Raw genomic sequence first — 26,857 nt, 5'->3', positions numbered from 1 at the left:
GTTTGATTTATAATTTTGAGTTATTTAAACTGTCTCTCTCTTATAATATCTATATCATTATGTGTTATTAATATTTAATAATTTATTGATTTAGTAAATTTTAAACTATCATATTAATGTAGGATAAGCGACCGCATTGCGACAAATACTGTAGTGTAGAAATTATGTAAGTTTCAACATTACGTCATAGATGTAAAACTTATTGCGCTACCTTCGATAGCGATTTTGCTCTCTAAAGTATGAAGACTGAATATTTTTATAATCAAGGAAGTTTGGCGGTAAAATACTATAATAAGTCATGGTTTGCAAGAAACAAGTAAAAAATTAAATATAAAATATTAAACATTATATTACTTCGTTGTAATAGAAAAGTAGAGTTCCGTAAGAGATTTAAAATGCGTGTTTCACTTATTTATTTTAATCGGTTACGAGGAGCTAATACTATTCCAACTTCATCAATAACTTACTAACAGTTAGTTGAATAATAATTATAGCTCAATGTATGCAAAAATAACAATTCCGATTTTCAAATCACATTGCAAGCTAAAAGAAAGTAAAACAAGAGCTTGCTTTCAATTGGCATATGCAGTAAAATCCAAGCAAGTGGGCATTCGAAAACAATTATACAGCGACTCGTAGACCGCTACGCGCCTAATCGTTCGTCAAACACTCCACATTCTACGGTCCCCCGTGTGGTCTCCGCTTCTGCAAATAATTCTATAGAAACATCTAGAAGCGACTAGTTGTTTTGTACGTTGGAATTCGATTAAGTTGTAGTTGGTGATTTAAATTTACATATATGTATATTGTTTTTTAAATGTGGATTTTATTAACTTTCGTATAAGTTTTAGTTCATATTCAGAATTTATTTTCATGTTGTTTAAACACACATGTTATTTATAACGAAATAAACTTTGACATGTTATTGCCAAATTATGTAAACTTTTCTCAACGTGTACTTTAATATTTCATTTGTCTAATCTAAACAAAATAAACAAGAAAGTCGAATGACGTTTGGCCGTTAGCCTTCATACATAAATTAGCAATTAGGCATACCATAGACTATTTGCTTTCGACGTTTATTTTGACCGAAATAAAATCGAGTACAAATCAATAGAGTTCTCGTTTATCGCTTGTCAATGTATTTTATGTTCGCGTGTATCGTCGCAGGCTTCCAGCGACGTTATCTCCGTGTACTTACAAATGTACCTGAGATCTGCACAGAACCTTTACCTTTATTTATGTATGCTCAGACAGAAATCACCCTTTGCGTCGCCCGCTCGCATGGGAACCGAGAAAGCATTCAAAATGATTTATTGTAAATGGTTTTCTACTTTGTTGGCTAAAATAATAAGCACCGCGTCCAGATTGCCGTTCTAAATTCGATATTTTATTGTTATTTTTTTGCCCGACCGCAGGCCGATACGCATCGAGGAATTTAATTTGCGAACCCTCGTGCCATTAGGGTAGATCGGCCGAGTCAGCGATATGGTAATCTTATTGAGAGAATTGAGTCGTTAATTGGTGTTAGGCGTTGTTGTGTTTCAGCGTGGAAGCTGCGCGCTGAATGAGACACTGACAATGCGAATAATAAAACGTTTAGCTCGGTAGGAGTTGCGGGTGGCTTTGTGCGCCGACACAATAGCATTCAAACGTCTAAACCGATTGACGCTTCGACTCCGAAGGTGTCATGAGAATTAGTGAGCCATTATTGCCCATAGAAAACGCTTTGGTCAAGCAAAAAGCAGATAACAATAATTAGCTCGGACGCTACAAAAAGTGACATAAATCCCGCATAATAAGTTCCCGGTAATGCAAAAAAGCATCCACCGACTTTACCTGACTTTCTACTTTTTGCAGAATGACTCGGAACGTGGACTGATATAATAAACACCTCAATTCCTGGCAGAGGCATTGTTTAATGACTTTTCTGTTGTGATATTACACAATTCTCGACCGTTCGCTTTTTTCTGTTAGGCTTGCGAGAAAAATAAAAGTTTTTGTTTGTATGGTAGCGTTTAAACAATAGGGTCTGGGTTTGCGCAAAGGTGTGATTTATTTATGACTTTGCCCTTAAAATTCTCACTTAGACGGGTTTGTTAAGTTTCCATTGAGTGTAATTTAAATCGACGCGTATTGACTCGGTGTTTTTTGTTTCAGGTGCAACATGGGAACAGTGATAACGGACAGCAGGGTGACAAGATATTAAATGTAATTTCTCGCATTAATACAGTTGGATAGAATAAAGATGCTGGGGTGTGGTGAAAAGAGAGTATCGGAGTGCGTGTACGTTAGTTCGGCGAACGACAGCCGCTGCCTGGATAAGTAGGGAAGGGGATCGAGGAAGCAGTGCTAGTCAATAGCTAGGGATAGTTACCATTACGCTAGTGCCACCTCGGAGTGGTATGCTTTGTATTGTATTTGGTATCGACTGCGCGCTGTCTGGTCGCTACGTAACGTGGCTTCCCAGCGCGCGACTCCAGTGCTGGATGCTACTAACTGTATACACGTGAGTACCTTTTTGTTTTTTAGCGCAAGGTGAATGAGCTAACTCATTGCCTGATGTTAATCGAAATGCGCTGCCCATAAACGTAAGAAGTGATATACATTGTTGATCAGAAAAGGGATTGGTGATAGTTTTATTTGTTAATGTAGTTCAAAGAATATATGAACGTTTAAAAAGTAAACATTCGAACGCGAACGTCTAGAAAATATGTACAAATATTAGGAGTAATGTGTGGTTTGTATATTTATGTAGTGCGTTGCTGATAATGTATATTAAAGATAATTTGCCAAATTAAAGTGTATTATAGAGTACAACAGAATCTTCAAACTGAAAAAAAATTAACAACAAATAAATTGAATACCATAGCGACAAATAGGTTTATTACAAAGTAATTTCTATTTGAATGCACGAAGTTGAATCACTAGCGATGTACAGTTGCTTTCGAGTTTAAGTGTCAAGTCCCCAGCAATGACATTGTGGGTCTAGACTCTAGAGGCTTACCGACCTCAGCTCAATGAGGACATAAAATGTGAACCGTCTTCATGGTTGGTTTCCGATTCGAGACGTTTCATTATCCTGCTGTACTGGGTGGTATTTCAAAGCTTTGAAGGGTTCATGTGTTGTTTTTAAGGTTAACTTGAACTCGTTTAGTTTGAGTAAGATTTTTGTTAACGCGAATTTGGTTGTGTGATGTGTACATTTTTTTTTACTAATAACCGAAATTTACTTTGAATTCAAAGATACCAAAATCGTCACCTTACTCCATGATGTGACTGTATTACCACGACGCAACCTTGAAATTTTACTCTCAACGCGCCTAAAGAAGTTTCACTTAAAAAAATCTGACAAAATAGGTACTACGAGAATATATGTAAAAAAGAAAAAGTTGTTCTAGTTTAGCGTGATAAAATGAAATAATTTATGGCGCCAATAATAACAATAAACATTTATTATTCATAGAGCCACAAACAAAAGCTTAACAGAATGAGCTATCGTAAATTAAGATTGTACTTTTGGACATGTAATATGATATGAAAAATCGCTTCTGCCCACCCAGATTATTATTATAGGCCAAAATAGGAAAAATGTTAATTGTATCAATATATTATGCTGATGTAAATTATAATCATAAAGATTATACATGTATTCATTCGACTGATCAAAATATTTTAATATAGGTTAACTTTTCAAAAGGTAAATTTGGAAGTAAAAAATTCTACAACTTTTAATAATTATTTGCGATAGTAAATTGTATTATGGCACGAAATTATGATAATTTTTCTATAGGTACTTTAGTCTAGCAAGTTTAACAAATACCTTCTGTTTAACAAAATGCTCTACATTGCATTTTTAAAACTATATAAGCATAACGGATAATCCACCATTGGAGGTTCAACATGGCCAGAGCGAAACATTAAGTGTAAATCACATTTCAATTCGGTACATCCATCAGTACCAAATAAAAAAACATTGAAAAACACCCGCGGTTAAGATACCTTTTTATTTGCATAAGCGAGCGGCAAGACGCGAAAATGTGTGTGTATGTATGTGGGTAGTACTCATTGTTTAAATGTACCAGGGTTCATATTACTACTGAGATTACCACAGATGTCTAGACGTATTGAAAGGTAGACATTTTTTTTCTAAGATCGCCATGTGGGCGTTATTAAATACGTATTAATCATGAGCGGAATGTTTTTGTTGGTAATGAATTGCCGAATATAATGCTATCTGATGTAATACGCCTTATTATGGTATTGTAATGCTGGTAATAATCTCATGTTTTAGTGTTATAGTTTTATTTAATTTTCATTAGATTTAATAATTAGAGTCCTTAGAACTAGATACAATAGAGGTTTTAAAAACACTAAACTTCAAGCATTATAATATAAGACTAAAAATCCAATGATTTACTAAACAAAATCTAAATAGGATTGTGTGTGGTCAAAATATGTTTAATAGATGATTAATAGATAGCTGTGTAGATAGCGTGGATGGAAGGCATTGACATTAAACAATGTAATTCATACGTCAGCTGTTACCACGTGTTCGACGAATGTAGAGCTAATGTAATGAACTGATTGTTAAGAGGAAGCTTTATTTTTTGTATGTATTTTTTATATGTAATGCATAAATTATTTTGATATAAATGAATGAATAAATTATAAAGTTATCGAGGAAATAATTATGAAAATCTCATCTACTAACTGCATGACTTGTAGCAATCTGTCCAGACAATTCGGTCAATATTGACCCAGCAAGGTGTGGACTGTTAAATTATCGAATCAAACAGAACATAATGCAAATAATGCTTGGACACTCAAATTCCGTTAAGCTCTTTGCCTTAACGAGTCGATTGTGAACGGTGACTCTCAATACTAATAGCTGGATTAATTTTCACAGATTGTGAGATGAATTGGAAGTATCTTGTTGCATGGAGGAGCTTAAGTGATCGTTTAGTTGGTTCAGTCATCGAAATATTATAGAACACAAGAAATTTATAGTAGTGGTGCTGGTTAAATTCAAACAAAAGTTGTTGACTGTTGGAGTCTCGTTCAAGATGGGGCTAGAAGGAAATAGAAAAATGAATCTGTTAGTATTTAAATAATCACACTAGGTCATCAGTTTTAAGTAACCTGAAAGTATAATTAAAAGTAGTGGAAAGGCGAATGAAATTGCAATCAAAAGTAGAAGACTAAGTTGAGAAGAGAAGAATAGGTAGAGCTTTAGTTCAAAAATATTATGTGAATAGGTATTGGGAAGAAAATTGTTATTATTTATGATTGCTCTATTTGGCCAAGATTTTCATATCAATTATGATAAAACCAGCATGTTATAAAAATGTATCAATATCATTCATCACCACGCTTAGCCAGCGTGGATTGCACTCATTCTACGGAGAATTTCGATTTGTAATACATTAGGTCATTCCTAGTCAAGTAGCTTTTGTCCTTATTTTTTTAAATTTATTTCTTCATGCAGTTTTGATCTATCGTATTTCAAAAAGACTTTTAACCTTGTAAGAAGATGCTGTATGACGTTTTGTACTAAAATGAGAAAGTCTGATAGCGCAGGATTCAGAAACCTTCACACTAATCACATAACTTCTAATCACATAACCCGAATTTATAAGAAAAAAATATCCTTACAAAAAGAAATGATTACAGAGAAGCTACATAAATATGTACTTAAATATTATGAAACATGTGTAGTTAAGCTAATTAGTTTGTGTCAAGATTTGTCTACTATGAAAGTTTTTAGCATCCTGTCCGAGTTGTATGTAATCATGTAGTAACAAATGCTTACATAAGGTTCAATATAATTTGAATTAAAATGGTAATGAGAATAATTTGTTCTCGTTAATTATAAGACAATATAATACTAAAGCAATTCCAAAAATTAGTATCGAATAATGTTTTCAAATATGTTCCCACGACGCCTTGACACTTATCAAATGATAGTCAGATCGCCACCTACTGTTTTATAACAGTATGCTTTACGATTACGTAAGAAAAAATTAGTAAAGCCATCTTCACACTAAAGAAAGTTGACAACTTTCATTGCTTGTTTTTGTTTATACAAAACTATTTCAATTTCATGGGTGAATAATGAATGGTTTTTATTATTGTTAATTTTGTTGTGTATATTTCATTTACGGTTAATGTTAGCTTATAATATATGCTTATATAGATACAGTGACGTTAATAATAGCTTTTTATAAATAGTCTGTTCTACGCACTGTAGTATTTATACTTTTTAGTCGCGGGGTTAACGAAACAATTGCAAAATCGTTGCTTCAACGTATGCATTATCTTTTATTCACAAAAGCCTAGAAGTCAAATGCACTCTGCTCTATTATATTACTTTCTCTATGATTTTTCTTAGCTAAATGTTACCTGTTAGCTAAGCGTATGCATGCAGTGTCTTTGTTGACTTGTCACGGTATACAATTGCGTTTGGAAAGCGACTTTTACTTCGTCAAAGCGTGGGCGTCTTTATTTGGAACGTAAGGACTGCGGGAACTTTTAAACGATAGTAATTTTTTATGATACATGACTTACTTTTATTAATTTTAGTTTCCTAGTTTTTTGGGCATGATAAATTGATTGTTGTCGTCGTAAATTATGTGGTTTCTATTCGAAAGCACAATACATCGGTAGCTTAACCCTCTCTGATTCGAGGACTCTTTTTTCTAATTTCGCCGTCTTGTTTCGAAGCAGGTTTTATGTTTGGACGTATTTAAAGATTAGGATACGTCACAAAGAATGGAACGTGACAATAAATTAATTAGCACAGCTGACGGCTGCACACGACGCGTTTAATGTTCAGGTGGTCCCTCTCATGTGAAGAGGGAAGTATTGAACCAAAGGACGCGATCTTATCACTATTGTAAGAAATGATATGAATGCATGTTTAATGGTTTATTGATATCAGTTCTGTGGGTATCTGACAGAAGTGTGGACGGCGCTCGATGATAAATCATTTTGTATCCTCACATCATATTATGTAAATGTTAAAAATAACTATTACAAAACACTGTTCAATTGTTTTACAATACGCTATAAAAAGCGTTGTTTATGAGTGCCGTTATTGATGACTTTTTGATAATGTTAAGACTTCATACTGAAGTTTAAGCGGCAATTTTCTGTGAAACTATTAAAATTAAAGCAATCGCAGAGTTAATTGCCAATCCCGCACCCTATGCTATATCGAGAAGGCTACGCTCGGCGCGGCTACTTTAACGCACCTTAGCGCTGTCATCTCAAAGTAAGCGTGTAAAATTAAATGCTATACATTGATTTGGTGTACGTCATAATAGGTTGCTGTCGGAGCTTTTGATCTGATCCTCCAATAAGCGTAATTGTGGGTTTTATACGCGGTCTACGGCGCAAGTGACCGGCGGTATGGAGATTGAACGTCCGCCCATATCTGACTTTAATAACAAGCCATGCCTATTAACATTTCAGTTAGATATTGTTTATATAAATAGGCAAACGAGCGGGTTAATTGCCTGTGAAAATTAATCAGGTGGTGTGATTTTTTACTCCACTTTTGGTAGGAATTCATTAAAGAAAGGGTGAATGGTTATAATGACAAGATAATTGAATGATTTTAGTAGCAACAAATCATGTGTTATTGACTGACGAAAAAAGTTTGTAGTTAGGTTTTTAGGAGAAAATATAAACTCTTCCACAAAACAAGAATCAATGAATATTAACGTTACAATTTTTATTGGTAGAGCTTCCTTTTAATCTATTTTATGTCGCATCTATTTTATTATTTAGGTAGTTGTTTCTTCCTTATTAAAGTTTTAATTATTTCAGACCAAAGTACAGAATATTTTCCCACGTATCTTCTGCTTATAACTTAGATACTCTGTTACACTTTTTGTATAGGAACAAGCGTTTTAATGAATACGTATTAAAAACTTGGAAGCAGGATTTTTATCATTAACCGATGATGTCTTCTTACATACGATAAATGAGCTGTCTCGGTTATTCATTTAAATATATATTCAGCGTTAAAAAATTGTAATTACGTAAAAAGCGTAAAAAGAAACGTACCACGCTATAAATTATAGTTAAACCACCTTAACCAGTAGTTACAAGTTATTACTACGAGTAGGTAATATATTTTAAAATATTTAGAGCAATATCAAAGCGCCCTTCAATTATTTTTAATGTTTATACAAGTTGCTGTAAATACCACTATTATGAAATTCTATGCATAATATATCACTCTTTACAAAATACATAAAATAACTTATTAATTTTTAATTATCCCAAACCGTGAATAAAAAAGCAATATGGTCTTAATTTGAATTCAAAAACGCGCGTCGAGTGATCTTAACGTATTGAATCTTTTATATTATTTTTTGTTAGTGTTTATATTTTATTGTTAAACTCTTATACAATAGTAGCCTGTCGAACCAATAAAAACCAGTGATGGATTGAGTGCCATACATCCGTTTTTTACACCGAAACGAGCACATTATGAATATTAAAAAGACCATGTATTTTAATCGTGTAGGGCGTTAAGAATTTGGTATATAAATTACCTACCGATTAACACAACACGTTTGGTGTTAAACTTTTGAAACATTTGGGAAATTGTTAACAACTATTACGACATCACTGAATTATTGTCTCACAACTATTGTTACTAGTTTCATGTAAATTATTTATTGGTTACAAAAATTTGTAATGAAATATTGACTTTTGTAACACATAAAATAAAAGGTCGTTTATCAGCCAACTGAAGTTACTACATAGTTGGTAGAAAACCCGATTTCTTAATACGACTTCTTCAATAATTAGACACGGCTTATTAATATTCAAAATCGTTAAAATCAATTTTTATCGTCTTTAACTTTAATGATATGCATAATGGCTTGACAGATCATAAAATTGTATTGGGAAGCTAAATTTCGGTTTAAGAAACACTCTCTAGTGAGAATACATCCAAATATCTGCATAATCATTTTGGAATTAGTCATTATGTCCACATCATTGCTAAGAATTAACTGAAATTTTGGGAAAACATGAAATACTAATTATTTTTGATTAAATATTTAATTTATCGTAATATTTTTATCTCTGCATATAAGATTGGATTTATTTGAAATTATTTTATCCTGAATATAGTCAATATTAAAAATCTTACCTACTGCTGGTCTAAAGCACTAATGAAGCAATTTCTACAATTGATTTGCATGTGTTCATCTTTATATAGTGTTACGTGTAGGCACTATCCAATAATGTTATTCCCTATACCTGTATGCATACAGCACCGTTGAAACGTCGTATGCAAATAATGCCAACCTTTCGCTTCGTAGCTATGCCTTCATATAAGTATGACTCGCTGTTCACTTCTCGAAATAGAATTCCGGAATTCAAAAACTATTCCGATTACGTGATAGGAAGATATTTAAAAGAAAGTTTAAAATGTTTAAATTAATATTCAATCCCAGAAGAAGTAATTGAGCCTTGAATAAAACGCATCGGGCACACGCCCATACATCGGGGATTTCGATACAAAGCTCGAGTAGATCAAAAACATTTTACGATTATTAAACCGAGCGATTGACAACCGGGAAGGCATTCTTGTCGTTCCCATATTTTTATAGCGTGTAAACCCGTCGGCGCGTTTTTATATCATCTACTAAGTGACATAAATTCTAATACAAAATCCATTTGTGTATCTCGGACGTCTTAAAAGGTATGGGGATAATCGTTTTTCTGCTTTTTACAAGGAACTCATGTCAATTATCGAGCGATTTGATGGGTATAAAATGCAATGGTATGTGTCGTGACGGCGGCGCCCAACTGCGTGCGGTAGGACGCCTTGTGTTTTTAATTTTTAATTTCGGGGACGCTAATTTAATTACGAAATATCATACCTTTTTTAATGCTTTACGCAGGTGCATCCTGCGTCTTCATAACTTTTATAAGTAACGGTGTGTTTGGATCAGTGTTATAACAACCTTCGAGAATTAATTGTTTGGGACATGTATTCGATGTATTTACAATTGTTTTACAGTTTTTAAATGATAATAAATTGCAAATTTTATTGAACTGAAAGATAATGTTTATCACTGCATTTTATAAATATAATAAATATTAATTATTCGAATCGGTCTAACGGTATCCGTTGTTTTATTCTTTTAGTGAAATAATCTCAATGTAAGCTTATCGCTGATGTGACGTGGGATGTTGAGATTAATATTAAATACCTCGGAAAGGACTTTGATGTAATACGACAAATTATTTATTGAGACCGGGTATGTAGATTATTATAGGGCTTAAAGCGCTCAGTTTAAATTGATTGAGAAGTGACCTACAAAGTTAATGATGTTAAATTAAATTTGTGAATTGTCTGATTTTATAATTAAGTAAATGAATGCTACTGTCGTACTTTCTGAATATACCTAAAATATATATGCGGATTGTTTTTTAGTCATAGAGCTTAAGTTCGATCGGGTTGGGTAACGCTTTTGTCACGCAATTTCAATCCGCTCGTATTGCGTAAGTTGTCCAGCAAAATTTAAAGAACATAAATCTACGTTACCAAAAAATCTTCACCAATATATCACGCGTTTTATATCAACGCTTTCTATGCTATGGCCACAAGATAGATGGCCCTAGTTATATTATAACAAGGTAGCTGAAGTGATTCATCAAGAAGTTGTCAATTATTGTAGTAGCGGTCATTGGGTTCGAGAATGTTCGGTTTAATTAAAATTTATTTGACATGGCTGGCTGGCAGTACACAATTTGAATAACAGATTTAATAGCGAAATGTTTACCACTTGCATAGAAAATTATAGTGCGTGGCTTTGCCTTTGGCTGCAATAACGAAAGGGTTTTGGAAGATGGATATGTAAAAAATTGTGCATTGCTTGATAACAGATAGTCAGATTGGCTGATTAAATAGGTTTGCAAGACCGCTTTGTATCAACGCAACGAATTGCATGCAATATCCTTTTTATTTCAGATAAAAAGTAAAGATGTTTCTTCGTTTAATATCTCTTTATTATATTTGCTCATTTCCAAAGAAAAATTAATTACACTCTATTAATTACGGAGATGGTTTAATAAAAACGATATTAATCTTAACTATGCAAATTAGTATTAATAGATCCCAAATGCCGTTAATATAGACTATAAAGCATAGTAAATTATAAATCACATTTGCGCCTACCAATTAACCCAATTTATTTCCAATTAATATTACTTGATTTTATCGAACAAGCACCTCACTTTCTTAATCCAAAATAATACCTATTAAATTGATGGATGATCTTTTAACTATAGTGTTTAGTACGTACGCCTGTAATTTAATTATTAATTACGTCATAAGTAAGTATTAAAATATAAACGTGTTATGCCGATAACATATTAGAATTATTGGTTGCAAGGCGTCAGACAACTAAGGCAAGATTTATGGCGAATCTCATACTGTAATTAATAATAAATTTGGCTTAGGTGTTCGAATATTGTATTATGTCCAAATTTTAATGAAGTTTAGTGGATTTGTTTAGAAATGCCGGAATTATGCTCGTTACAGCTTACATCTGTTGATGTACGGCGCGTGAAATTAATATTAATGTGAATTAGCAGGCGTGTAATAGGATCCTATTATCCCAACCTCTTTAGGAAATTAACTAGGATAGTGCCTTGTTAGAAAGGTGTGAGCAATTGTTGTTTATGATAACTTAATGCTGCGACCACATAGTTGAAAATTAGCGCCAGTTTTCAAGTGAGTCTATTGACTAGTGAATTTGTAGTTACTGTCAATAATTTGTCTACCAGATTATCGAAGGAAAACATCCTCACTTTTTTATTATATCACTAGCTTCCGCCCGCGACTCCGTCCGCGCGGAAAAATTAAGATTAATTTTTTTTCTACGTATTTCCGGGATAAAAAGTATCCTATTTTATGCCCAGGATAATAAGGTATAATTATACCAAGTTTCATCGAAATCGAACCGTTAGTTTTCACGTGATGCCTTCACATACAGACAGACAGACAGACAGACAAAAATTTTTTTTATTACATATTTGGGTTTGGTATCGATCCAGTAACACCCCCTGCTATTTATTTTTTCAATATTATCAATGTACAGAATTGACCCTTCTACAGATTTATTATATCTATGTATAGATAATGAAAATAAGGTATCCTCTCCATGCAGTTTTTAGATTTTTACCTTCTCTTTCTGATTACGTTTTCAAAATATGGAAAAAAAATTTTTGAACAATTTTTTTGCATTTTTTTAACATTAGATTATTTATAGAATAACCGGAACAATAAATTTAGGACTGTAATTGTTTACCTCTAAAAGCTATTAGTAACGATTTAAAATTATGGAGATAAATCATCTTGTAAAAGTACGTAATATTGCGCAATTTTTAATCTTCCTCACATTGTAATAATATAATACTGAGTCCTTGACCCGTATAATGTATTCAAGAAATCCGCTAATCTGGAAATCAAATCGATTAAATATCTATAGTGGTTGTTGAGACTCGTAATCGAATCTGTATCGATGTTTCTGTATTTGACATTACACAATTTATCTTATATTACGGTTACTCTTCTGACCGCTTCCTTTAGATAGATAAGTTAATGGAAACGTAGATTTTAAGTTCAATCTTGTTGAAGATTTGGAACAAGTATTTTAATCTGGGTACATTTTCGCCAAAAGATATAAATATGGGGGCAAGTGTGTACCTATACTAAATTTATAAATAAAATGAAGTAAATATAAGAAAAATTATATCAAAATGACTTACTAAATGTATTATATTCATCATCATCATCATCATCATCAGCCCATAAATGTTCCCACTGCTAAGACACGGGCCTGTAATAAGGGCGGCCAGCGTGGTGGATTACGGCCTCCTATAATAAGGGCCGTAATCCACCACGCTGGCCACATGCGGATTTGCAGATACCGAAGTATTATTTATTCTCCATCCTGTACATCAATGTCACATTTTATAAAACACATTCAATCATCGAATTTAAAGTACTTTTGATACTTGCTGGATTAAAAATCGTCTAGTTTCACCTGTATCTCTCCTAATCTATAGAATTAATCAAGAAACTGATACGAGTATGTGTCCAATGTCCATGCCATGAAAGGAATCTCGACTTTCTCACGGCGCATGTAAAGGACAGTGTCAAAGAGTCATTATAATGGATATATCAACACCTCGTTCAATCAAAATCCATCAGAAGTCGATCAGAGTGCGTAGGTTGGTACTTAATACAAGACAAACATTGGACGAGAAAGTTTTGTATGGGAAAATAGCTTTGACGAAGATGGTAGTTGCAACACAAGTGGTGCCATGGTACTTGAAAATATCTTAGCGACTGTCATAATAGATCGATTGGAATTATATGCATACAACGTAGCTAAATTAGTCTTTTTGATAATTATGTTCTGTTTTATAAAGAATCTCATAGAAAAGACAAAGTTGAATTTGAATAACATCATTCATCGCTATTGAGTGCGAACTACACGTGTCTTTCTCTAGTTGCATCTTTATAAATAAAAGTAAAATTTTTAACATTTTAGCATGTAAGCAATTTTTGCCGCTTCTTTTAATAATTGAATAGAACTTTGCACACTGTTATATGACATCGTTTTGCAAGTAATAATTGTAATACTAATTTTACGACTATAAAATAAAAGCGTATAATTATTACGAGCTCTATTATTTGCATCCAAAAATAAAAGAGAATTCCCTATTACGTGGAAAGATATTTTATTTCAAAACGTATACCTGTTTACAAGAACCTTGCGATATCATAAAAGATATCACGACCAATAAAATTTGTATTTTAATACATATTAATAGTGTATGATATACCAATCGAAGGTAGTTTTGAGATAAAAGACCAACTGTTATCATATCGTAGGCAATAATACAAGTAGCCAATTAGCAATCTGAATTTTTATTAAACTTGCTGAGACTACTGCATTCAGTTATTGAGCTTACGAGATAAGAATACACGTGATTATCGTGTTTTAATTAATGTTGTGATATCGAGTCGGGTTCGAAAATGTTTATAATCGAGTGAAGATTGGTGTTACATCACTGAGATATGTAATTTACATACACGCGTGGTAAAATGATGGTTTAGGGATTATTTTGACTGTTTAACGTTGGTATAATTAATATTTCGCGATAAAGAGTTCCTAGGATAAATTCTATAGCTATAATCTGAAAGTTAATCATCATATTTTTCTAGTAAATGTCATTTAAACACACAAAAATAACTCGCAACATCGTGTTTAATTTTAAGCACACGAACAAAACCTGCAATCGATTTTTTAAATTGGAATTAAACAAGACATAATCGATTAAACAATTATCTCGATTGTCAATTGCAATTATCATAAAGTATCGAATTTATTTCACTTCAAGATGCAATAAAATATACATAATGACGAGTATAAAAATTAAGTACTGGAAATAATTTTTTATTTACTTAAAACAGTTTTACGACTTTATTTTGCTCTTGTATCTGATAATTAAAACATGGTATTTAAGGATTATTGTATTGTTGCTATGATAAGTGTGTACTTGATGATCTGTGTGCGTTGGTGATATAGTAATAATGACAAAAAGAAAGAGAAATATGACGCTTTTTCCTTGTTATCCAAATTTTGTAGCGAAATAATATATATTGATAAATAAAAAATAAGAAGTTACATATTAGGTATGCAGATCTTCAAAATTTTCAAGATTATCGTAAAGTATTTCATCGGACTTTACAATCTTTATTGGTCAAAGTGGACTCGCCCTTACGTCACAAATATATAGAGTAATACTACTAGATATAATACTAAATAATCCTAATTTATAAATCACTGTTGTTCAAAACCAATAATAATTAGCATCAAATACACCGAAACAAAACATCAATCGAAGATCTGTAATGGAAAAAATCAATGTAATACAAATGATGAGGAAGTGAGCAATCAATATCAAAAACAATTTGTTGTAATGATTGTACGTCAAACAAATACTTATGAACCTGAGAACTTTGATAAGTAAGGGTCTGTCCATAATACAGAGAAATACTAAATAAATAAATAATTATAGGCGATTTGATTATGACAAGTTATTTTTTATAAAAAAAAAACTACGATAAGACCCGTTTAGTTACGTTTTCATGTAGACTTTTGAGTAAAAGAAAATATTAAACAGGTTTAATTCATTACATTCGCTTCGGATAAGCTTTGTGTAGGTAATATTTTCAATTATTAGTGTTAATAAAAACAAAAACAAACGTTGAAATTTCATAATCATGAACGATTGTATTAATTATATTATCCGATACAATTTAAAACACTTTATTTCATTCTTATGTAGTTTCATGGCTACCTTAATATTATAAATATCTTAGTTATAGTGTGGTGCAGCCCTAACCAGCTCCCATCGAACGGCAGTCACGATTTGACAGACAACGCTCATTAGCATTGTTTATTTTATTTTAACAGAGCCTCTATGCCAATATTATTGTTACGTAACTCTCAACTGAGATGCACGGATGCTTGATAGATGCTTTCCGTGTTGCTACTTGTGAGATTCTATCGTACAATGTTGCATTGCAATTAAACACAAATAAAACTTATATTATCTGTGAATTGAAAATTAATTGCCCGCGCCGTAACTAATCGCGGATTTACTAAATGAGACGAAATTAATATTCATTCGATTTAAATGAATAAAAAGTCGCCGTGGTATTTTTCATTGGCGCCACTTAATATTTTATTTTCAATGGAAAAACGATTAATAAAACTATGGGTTATAAAAATAACTAATTGCATAACAGAGGATCAGGTTTTTAAGAGCTTATTTGGGTATAAAATAAAATACGTTAAAATTGTTGGATCCTTATATTTATTTTCATTTTACATTGTATTGAGTTTATTTAATCATATTTTTCGCTTTATTTTTTACGAAGGACGTTTTTTCGATATTCATTTTAGCGTCATAGTGATTTTAATCCTTACAAAAACTAAACAGTTATATTTATGCAAAAACACGGTAATATAAAATGAGGTTTAAATAGCAACGGTAGTGCGGTAAAGATGATAATCGTCTTCATTTTCTTTGATGTTTATTTACGTGACAAATTTCAAGTTTCCATAGCTCGTGGCACACATACCTAACTACAATGAAACTTGTCTGTGAAAAATACCGATATACGCATTTCTAAAGAACAGAATTAGCACTGTTATTACGTACATTTCCTTTAATTCTTGTTAAAAGTTAACGGTACCGCGCGTTCCGTATGCAACCGTATTTATAACTTAATTCCGAGTGTTCTTGGTCAGAAGTTCTTTAGAACTTTTTCCATTGTCATTTGTGATTTCGCGAGTTTGCGCTTCGCCGTATGATTTATATATTGTGTACCATAAATGCTTTGTCGGAGCTAAACAGTATTATTTGGGTGTATTGTGGGCGTGATCACCATTATAACTCTAAAGTCGTAAATTTGCAGACGGTGGTTCGGCGCCGCGGCCGCTCAGTTGTGGCATTAAATCTTCATTCGAATCAGTTTTTATCGTTCGCGAAATGCTATTGCCGTTGTACTTACAACTTTTATCACGTGTTAAATCGCTGCTGTAAAATGTTCTAGTTCTATAAGTTTATTCATGAGTATTATCTCCAGTAGTCTCATATAAAGTGTAGTTGGAATTCATAAAAATATTGTTTTGCTGCCGCTTTATGGTTTTAAGGTTTTACTGTTGGACATTTGTTGTATAAACGTGTTTATGGCTTAACTATGACTTGATTGTTTTGAAAGCATTTTATCACAAAAAATCTATATTTATTTGTGTTATTGGGCAGCACGTGGGAGGGGGAACGCAACAAAATGTCACTTGGCAACTTGTACAGTATTTGTTTAATACCTCACGGACTTAGACTGACACTCGAGACTCGTGTGTTAATGACATTTATTATGTACCTAGTAGCTCTATGGAAGACATATTAAGTATTAGACTTTGTGCCGTCCTACTTCGATATTATTTCCATTTGTATTATAAATGTATTGTTTTGAATATTATTCAAGAACTTTTTTATAAATGCTTTATTATGCGAAAGTGCTGAAGTAGAAGAAAATACTCTACTGGTATGGAATATGACAGTTAAAACAATTGAATTAGTCCTGCCATCCTGTGTCGTAGGACTTTTCTTGTTTCTGGTTTACAGATAAATAGCGGAAAGCGGATATTGCATTTTAATAAGTAATTTAAAACATTTTCAAAGATGTAGGTAATGGTTTCTGTAAATCTACAGGCGCTAAAGCTCCTTCCATCTTTGTACAATGTACATAGCCTGCATGTACCGTCAGCGCGTCAGAGCGCATCAGAGCGCGTGTTAACAATTTTTCTCATCCGTTACAACTCAGAGTTATTGGCCACGTCAATCAATTAATGAGATAAAAAGTTTGACAAATTATGCGTCTCTGAAGCGGCCGCTTTAAGAGATCGCGCAAGCAGGGATGAAAAACTTGATACAGTTAAAGTGTGATTGATGGTGTGGAGCTCGTTTGCGACTCGTCATGGATTGGTAATTGAATTATAGAGCGAATATAATTTTACCACCTTCTTCTTTATGTTACGATGGTGCTTGTGATATGTGTACACTTGAGACTGAGAATCGAGTGACATACAACGTAAGTTTGAGGCGGTCTGATTGCAGAATATTAACAACAATCGATAGTCATGAGTTATAATCTTTATTTTATATTATCATACAAAGTTTTGTATGTACAAAACTTGTAAATGAATAGCACTTTATATCTCATATTTAAACTTGAAAAACTCACATGTGAACAATTTGTATAGGTTCTATACAGATCGAATGCTTAAGCATCATCATCATCATCATTATCAGCCTACTATGCTTAAGCATAGTTATAATTTATAGGTATGTAAAAGCATGCTAAAAGTAAACCAAAAATAATTCCCTCTCAAGTGTGGCCATAACTTTCCTCATTTTTACAATTTCGTGCATCAGTTATGAAGTTGATAATCAGCTGACATTTACTTGGCTTTTTGCGTGACGTCGGAAGTTCAGAAGTGGATTCCATTTGATCATTAATATAAGACGTCGACTGCGCAAGAGTTGGGAATGATATGCAAAACAATATGATATTGAAACATATAGTTTGTATAGTATTGTAGTTTTATCCTTTTATGAAACACAGAGCTTTATTGGAAGTGGCTTGCTTTTTCGTCAAAAAGTTTTTTCAACAAATTTTACTGGGTTAGGCTTTAAAATATTAGTAATAGGGTAGGTATACATTTAAAATTTTCTGGCTATTACTATAAATACTATACGTACGATAAACTCTCAAATCGAGAGGTTAAAAAACAACGCATATTTTTCTTTTGATAATGAAAAGCTCAAGATTAATTCTAAGCTTATAATAATACACTTCAAAAATTTTACGCATTGCATAATGTGTCCTATATATTTTAATAGCAATATATTATTATTACGATAGCAACACATAATCAACTAGATACGTGATTCAATGTGTATTGCTGTAACTTTAATTGAATTTAAACTACACAATATGTAGTGTTCATTGGTTTTTACCTCCTTGTTATAATACAAATCACATACTATGAAAAATCGGTTCATATTTAATTACCTACGTTCCCTGAATTTATTTAACAATGTTTAAATAATTCTCTCGAAATGTGTATTTCACGGCAAATATTTTATTACCCTTTAAATTTATGCTAATAGAATTGAGTTAAGTTTCTATGTTTCCTAATCTATTAATAAATATAATTAGCAATAATGTAAAGTATAATACAGTCTGAGGTAAATATACCTAATTATACATAAATATAAGCAATGTAAACATATAATTGGGCGTACCCAAATCAATCAAAACATCACATTTACATACTTTACCTATTTCTAACGATGATACGTATAGGTATCCGTCGCAAAAACAAATATAGCATTTAAATATGTGAAATTACGCCTTGTTTTTATTGCAACTTGATAAATTTTCCTCTATACAAAATTACCTTACTAGCCCCACTACCTCGAATTTTCTTTGTGTCCACGAATCCCCATAACGCAGGTAACCTATCCACAGATTACTACATCCGTAAATATAACGCACTAGCTGCGCCTCGCGATTTCATCCCCGTGGATCCGCTCATATTGATCTTAGCGTGATGATATATAGCGTATAGCCTTCCTCGATAAATGGGCTATCTAACACAGAAAGAATTTTTCAAATCGGACCAGTAACTCCTGAGATTAGCGCCTTCAATCAAATAAACAAACTCTTCAGCTTTATAATATTAGTATAGATAGAACTTTCGAGTACGTAAGCTTCATATCTCACTTGTTTTTCTTCCCTTCAGTGTCGTAGTTAATTCCAAGATGGCCGCACAATCAAAGCTGGCCGGTGGCGCCAATCAAAGTACGCATACCGTGTCAACGTAACTTAATCGTTCTTAAGTACACGATATGCTAAATATTTAACGTTTTATTTACACTGGCCTCGCCTGACTGGTACTTGATAGAAAATGTAGTTTTAGTTGCTTTTGATTAGTCTTAAGGAACTAGGAAAATGCCATCATCTTTAGAGGAACAAACTTTAGTAACTAGTTGAGGAAGTAATTCCTTAGTATTGTTTCTAAATTCCAAAATATATCTAAATTTTGTAAGTCACGTAACAATTTTATATTGAATGTTCTGTGATTTAGCGCATTATCATACAGTCAGTTTAATAGAGACTTCATGGAACCATGAATGCTTATTATTCAGAGTAAGTCGGCAACTACAATTTGATATCGGCACTAAATCGACTCTAGTGCCGGCATACTAATAGGAACACACAGGCGCAACCGCTTCTGAATACCAAATATCTATTTCGGTAATTGCTTATTGTATTGAATAGTACGTGTTCTCACATGGCTATCGTTATTTTCCACGATTTTGGATATGAAGTCAAAATTTTTATTGGCGTTTAATAATGAAGATAGGCGCTTAAATTAGCACAGCAATGGATAATGGCAAAGCTGTAAATCAAGCTTTTTATAAAAAATTTACATTTACCCAAAAAAGTAGAAAATTATGACCTATAAGGTCTATATTCGTTTGGAAGACAAGTGTAAATAATCTGAGGATACCGTATTTACAAAGTTGCTCGAAGCATAATGCCAAAGGTTCGTTTTAGTCTAATTTGAAACTCATGTACCAACATGGGAGTTCCATTATAATATAATACTAGTGTATCATATTACCAAGAATTCCTTTTGTATACGTAAATATACAAAAACTGTCGGAATGATAAAATATGCAAAACTAGATATATTATAATTAAATGCTTCTACACGCGTCATTGGTAATTTTTATTAAGTGTGAAGGCGAACGTCAAATCGGAATGAATTATAGCAATTGTGTTTTGACTTGATATAAACGCGTTTAAGTTTTGGAAAGTAGAATTTCTCTTCCTCTAGGAATTAAAAATGAATTGAAAGATTTTAAAACTAAAGCTTTTAATTCTGAAATAACATAATATTATGTATTACTTACAGAGTCACAATTTAGTAAAAAGTTTTTAGGTGTATAATATTATACTGTATTATTTTGCATCATTCAAACGTGTTAATTTGTTGTTACCTTCTCTGTGAACGAACTACTACACGTGTAAAAGTAATATGTAAATTGTCTACACTTACTAAAAATATAATTCTAATAAATACTCACAAAAAAATTATTAAATACGCATAAGGCTTAAAATATCCTCTCAATTTTCTGTTCTTTAAAGGGTAGTTTAAATAGACTGTGGTTACTACGCTGAGTGGCTCTAAATATAAAACTAAACACAATATATTCATGTCACGCGAATTAAAAGAGGAATGTAATAAAATCACAATAATTGATCCAAACGACTAGATACATCGATTGTAAATTTGCCAATTTGCATGTTATCCATACTAATATTATAAATGCGAAAGTAACTCTGTCTGTCTGTCTGTTACTCAATCACGCCTTAACTACTGAACCAATTTGCATGAAATTTGGTATAGAGATATTTTGATAACCGAGAAAGGACATAGGATAGGTTTTATCCCGAAAATCCTACAAGAACGGGATTTTCTTTGAAAACGCGGGCGGAGCCGCGGGCGGAAAGCTAGTTTCTTATACATTCAGTTTTTCTTTTTGTGTCTCCTCGTATGTAGATTTTACTGGCGATACGTCATACGTGTCAAATTTGAAGCCATTCATTTGAATATGAATTGGTCGCTAGTTTGTACATCGACGTTTAACTATTAATTAATAATATCCGGGTTCTAATTGAGCTATTCAATTATCACTTGGAACACGGCAAAATTCCGTTGTAAAAACATTTTTCCTTACATCAATAAACCATACAGAATTCAAACAAAACACATGAAAATTCCACAAAACCAGCTCATATACTAATCTTGTTATTAACATATCGGAGTGATAAATTATTATTTGGACAAATGGTTATTGGGCAATATTTATAGAATCTGTGGAATTTGCAGCATCATGTATGTCACAGATAATTAATTATTAACGTCTTTGTTTCTTCTGGTGATTATATATTCTTAATGGCGACAAACACGATTCCGGAATGGAAATTTATGTTATCGTAATAAATTGTGATTTTTACCCACGTATTTCGTTAACCTTGTCTTTCCAAAATTAATTTATCGATTGGTGTAGGTAAATGCTTTTTAATTTGAGATAAACAAGCTATGGTTTTTATGCATAATTTTTCTTTTTGCATTGACACGGGACACGGATGTGACTGATTTTAAAAATGTATTAATTTCTACAAAATTAATAAACGTGTTTAAGCACACGTCAATTTTATTCAAAATATACATTTGATATCACATTATAAACACTAATATTAATAGCTTAGTGGAAAATAAATATGTCATTAGATAAAATACGCTTATAATTTATAAAAATATAATCATTTATCAATCTAAAAGTTAACAAGAAAAATGTTAGCGCACAAATTAAGAAGCTAATCAGTTATCAACATCGTATGATTTATACTATTTATATGTTTGAATGACGTTTATGTATAATATCATTAATCAAGATATGCGATTACTATAATGTAGAAAATATATGTCTCAGGATATCCGGCTTATTGCGATAAACAATAAATAAATTATTACACTGTCGCCAAACGCAATATCTATACTATATTCATGTTTTATCTTTTTATTAAAACCTTTCGATTTTCATAATCCATAAAGATTAATGTTTATATCTGTAACGATATATATCATATGCATATCGTTGCATTGTTAGTATTTGCTAAAGAAAAAATTTCCTTATTATGTAATAAGGTGCATTTTGGTAATTCCAAAAGACGGGGTAGATACAATAAAATGGAATTGATACGTAACTAGTGATTAATTAAACTAATATGAATGGTATTGGTTTTAGTTGTACAGCAGTTTGTGACCGAGTGTAAAGAAATAGAACTGAAAAAAAAAACGGTGTGCAGTATGAAGTTATGTTTATATGAATGAAGATAAATTAAATAGATACGTATGATAGCTTTATCAGTTTTTAGCAACCATAACTATCTCTATTATCATTCTACAATCCCGCAATTCATTGAAATCGATATTTATTACATTTAAAACAAAACTTTTCCTAAAATTTTACATTTCCAATCATATATACGTATTATCAGAAATGAAGAAATCTATATGAGAAAATAAATATTTTGAAAGTATTACTCATTTGAAATATTATTAAAAATACGTAGTTATATTATTATTTACTTACTCAATGTAATTAATCCGCCTGATACTTAGAATTGAGTGAAGTAGGGATTACATGTAATTCAAAACTGAATATAAGTTTTCTGCAAAATTGCGGTATCGTTAGCGCCATGCGTCACTTTCATTGTAAGGTTTCTTTTAAAATCGAAGATTAGATTGATGAATAATTCTTGACTAATCAATTGCATAAAGATCTTTTTTTAACATTGTATTTCATAGCAGCAATCCAAATTTAATCACACTGCAGTAGGACTTAACATATTATAGTTTATAATTTATTCGTCAATCATTTACATAATACCAATTTTTTTTTCAAAATTCGACCACTTAACTTACAAAGTAAAACGATAAAATTTGCTTCCAAGGAAACACAATACCTCAAAGTTGGAATTCAGGACTAATTTAAACGCCTGATTATGTAAAGGCTTATTATGTAATTGGTTTATCGGTAAGCGATAACACCCGCAAAATATACATTTGTAACATTACATAATAACTTTTGGTAAGCAAATTTTTTCCTATGAGTAACCCTTAAATAAAACTCTCATTATGTTCCTAAGGGCTGATTTTTCAATCCTTGGTTAAAACTTATTCGTCGAATAATGTATAAAACTACCATTTTAAAAACGTATTCTAATTGCCCGTATTTGACAGTTTACGTGACATTTTAATATTGTCGTGTATTACTTTATTGGACGGATAAGTTTTATCCAAGCATTGAAAAATCGGCCCTTAAAGCATGTCCATAATAAACCTGATATTGAATAAGGTAGGGGCATAGTATTAATCCAATTGATAAATGAAGCCCCTGAAATGAACCTGATATCATAATGCAGTTACAATAGTATTGTGATATAAATAATTTGTCGAAATGAACTTGTATAATTATAAGTGTTGCACATTATACGCTACGTCCAAAGTTAAACAGGCATTTAGAATTATTTGCTTATCTATAAAATGTTATTACTATATCAGTTTGGACATGTTCAAAGTGTATAAATGTGCTACAATGACTTGCATTTTTTAAGTAGATTTGTGTGTATTCAATACGATGCTACCAATTTATTAGCTAGATTTTTACTGTTTCGATTTCAATCACAATGTTAATATTTGTCATACAAAGTTATTTGTATAGAATCTTGCCAGTAGGCTATTAGGTTAAGAGCGCTTGACGCGTCACCATATAATCTTCTCTGCTCTCAGTCAGAGATGCTGTCACTAATTAATGGCTACTCTCAGAAATTATCTATCGAATTAACACGTATCTACAAAAAGCATTAGAGCCTGTACTTAGCCTCGGATTCCAGTTTCAATCCTTCACACTTTTTGTTTGTTTTATAATATCATTGTTGTAATTACTGTACCGTTCTCTTAGATTAGGGATGGTTTTAATAGGAATCTATTTTGGTACAGTTATTTGATTTTGTATTGCTTTTGTTGCACATTATTTCATATAATTTGGGTATAAAACTTGTTATGTTTTATTTGTTTTATATTAGGTATAGCTTTTAAAAACCAGTTTTCTATAGCATTAGCTTGCAGTTGAATATATTCATAAATATAGCAATTACATGCCATATAGAAGTGTTTTAGAAATTAGAAGCAATATGAGTCCATATTTTATATGAATAATATTATAAAAATGATCTTGTATTAAGCATGTAAATTTTTAGATAGAAAAATATCTAAGATATTCTATACATACAAAATTTACTCTCAAAGATATCTTTTATGATAAGCTCACCTATCAAAGCCCGTGTAATAATATTCCCTAGTGGCGCTGAAAAGAAAAGCCTTTGTTAATTTAAGAGATTTCATCGCCTCTCTGACTTAGAGATTTATATAATAACATTATGAAAACTAGGAACTATTTCTATTTAAAAGTAATTTATTTCTTATGATAATATTCGTACAATTACATGATAAGTAATTTAATCTTAGAAAGCTCAATTTGAACTTAATATCTCTTACAATCATATTACTCCTTATAGGAACAGATAGAATACCAATTATTAGCTATGGGATTAAACAAATAGCAATATAACACGTGCATACAACGTCCAAGATGTCGTTGTAACACATTACATAACTCTAACCTTAACAATGTAATAGAGTTCCTCAGTTAAATTAAACTTCGCGATGTATGTGACAACGTGTTGATGTTAGTCCCTAGAAGCTTTCAATGTAGTTGTTCATCATATGAAGAAAGTTATAAACAACTCACGATTCTTAACTGCAGGACTATGACATTTACTTATTAGCAGTAGTTCTTAAATACAATTAAAGCAAGCAAGTTAGAAGTGTTGAAATAAACGCTTGACTATTTGCTTCTATGGGAGTCTCTGTTGTTATAAACTCTGTAAAGTTGAAAACGATTAGTCCTAAATCTTCCTTTAAAAATTTTGTTAATTTAGTTTCATTCAAAATATTTAATACAATGTTTTGTGTAGCCGATTGTCAAATATTAATTTGACACAAATTTAGCGCTAATGCGCCAAATTTCGAGTTTGGATATTTACGTTAATTTTATAGTTTTTCCACGTGACGTATTTAGTAATGAGAATTCTGAGAGATAACAGACTATATTTTTGAGTAATGTTACGCAGCAGTCGAAAAATCCCTCTGAATTCTTTACTTTCCTTACTAGTTTAATTATCGTGGGCATATATTTTTTATCCGGTCTATGTCGCCAAGGTTTTGTTTAGTAGATTCATACACAATTTACAATGTTGGGAAAGTGTATTTCATAGTATCTCATTTATCGAATAGCATATTCATGGCCGATAATATTAGCTCGTAGAGTCATATTGCAAAAGGCGTCACTTGGAATCTAACCTCTATCTTGTGGTTTGTTAAAAACCTCCAAGTAATTGTTCTGGCGTGCGGTCACGCCGTGCCATCCTAATAACCATATTTTCTTTCTGTGATACCTCGAACCTTGATTATGTCGGTCGAATGGCACGTTTTATTACGCAACCGAGATTAGCAGGTTTGCAGTTTCAACACAAACATTCTTTCTTAATCAAACAGTCGGAAATTTTCTCATTAACTGCGTTTTATGGCGTTCTTGTATCACATTGATAAACTTTGAGTCACATGACGCTGAACGATTTGGGAATGCGAGGTACAGTTTCATTGTGTGCCTACCGCATACCGGCCGATGTTTAAATATTATGTCGAACACTATTCGGACGGAGCTGACACGGTTCTTATAAAATAATATTTGCGATTACACAATGTTCATTTCACTTATCGCAATATTTGTACGACAATTATAAAAACAAATTCTACACGGATAAAGTATACGAAAATACTATATGATGTGTGGTCAATCGTCAGAGGCGTGCTTTCGCATTAATTAGGCGGCTTAGGTTTGACGACGAATGCATGTAAATGTCCGAGAAAATTCCAGATCTCAAATTTTAAACGAGCGGCTGGCCTTAGCACTTGATGGCCATGTGTTGGTATAAAGTATGAATTATAAGACGTCACTTCATATGCAACTGTGCTGCGAGAACGTCCACTTCATCCTATACTATTTATTGCAACGGGCTCCAAATGATATGCGTAATCAGTGCTACTAGGAATTTGTTAATGCGTTATGTTCGAGGTGATAATATAGTCTATACGACGTGATTTGTAATTTTGCAATTAGGCCTTCGTATCAGATAAAATGTGGCTATATGAAGATGAAGATAACGTAACAATTTAGAATTTTAATTGAATTTCAAAGGTGCTGCTCAATTGTGAGTCATCGTAGACAATTTTGCAACAGTAAGAGCATTTATTATTAATATTAAAGATGAAAATATGTTTATCTCTTTTCCATATTGAGAACGTATAAGTACCTATTGTTTGCTAAAAGTTGAAGTGGGTTTCTTATTTTTGTTCTTAATCACAAACATGTTTGCTATTGAGATGCACTCAAACATTCCTTACGAAAGGCATCGAACTTTTGAACAACCCTGGTAGGTGCTAATGCAGTTTTTTTAGAACCCTTTAGCGCATGC

The 26,857-nt window shown here is 32.1% G+C and overlaps 1 protein-coding gene across 2 annotated transcripts in view; it reads left to right on the top strand.

Moving 5' to 3' along the window:
- Positions 1-26,857, top strand: part of LOC149902963 (uncharacterized) — a 79,283-nt gene that overhangs the window by 8,752 nt on the left and 43,674 nt on the right. For both annotated transcript variants that reach the window (XM_090109533.1, XM_090109532.1), the window contains exon 2: positions 2,161-2,509. In XM_090109533.1, coding sequence (XP_089965659.1) covers positions 2,406-2,509 — 104 coding nt within the window. In that variant the 5' untranslated portion in view covers positions 2,161-2,405. The remainder of the gene's footprint in view (positions 1-2,160; positions 2,510-26,857) is intronic.

This window comes from Colias eurytheme, chromosome 14 (assembly GCF_061535395.1).
Source record: "Colias eurytheme isolate Ceu_HAF_F1 chromosome 14, ilColEury1 Martin Lab GWU primary, whole genome shotgun sequence".
NCBI lineage: Eukaryota > Metazoa > Arthropoda > Insecta > Lepidoptera > Pieridae > Colias > Colias eurytheme.
Note: the sequence above shows the minus strand (reverse complement) of the source record. Positions and strands in the feature narration are given on the sequence as shown.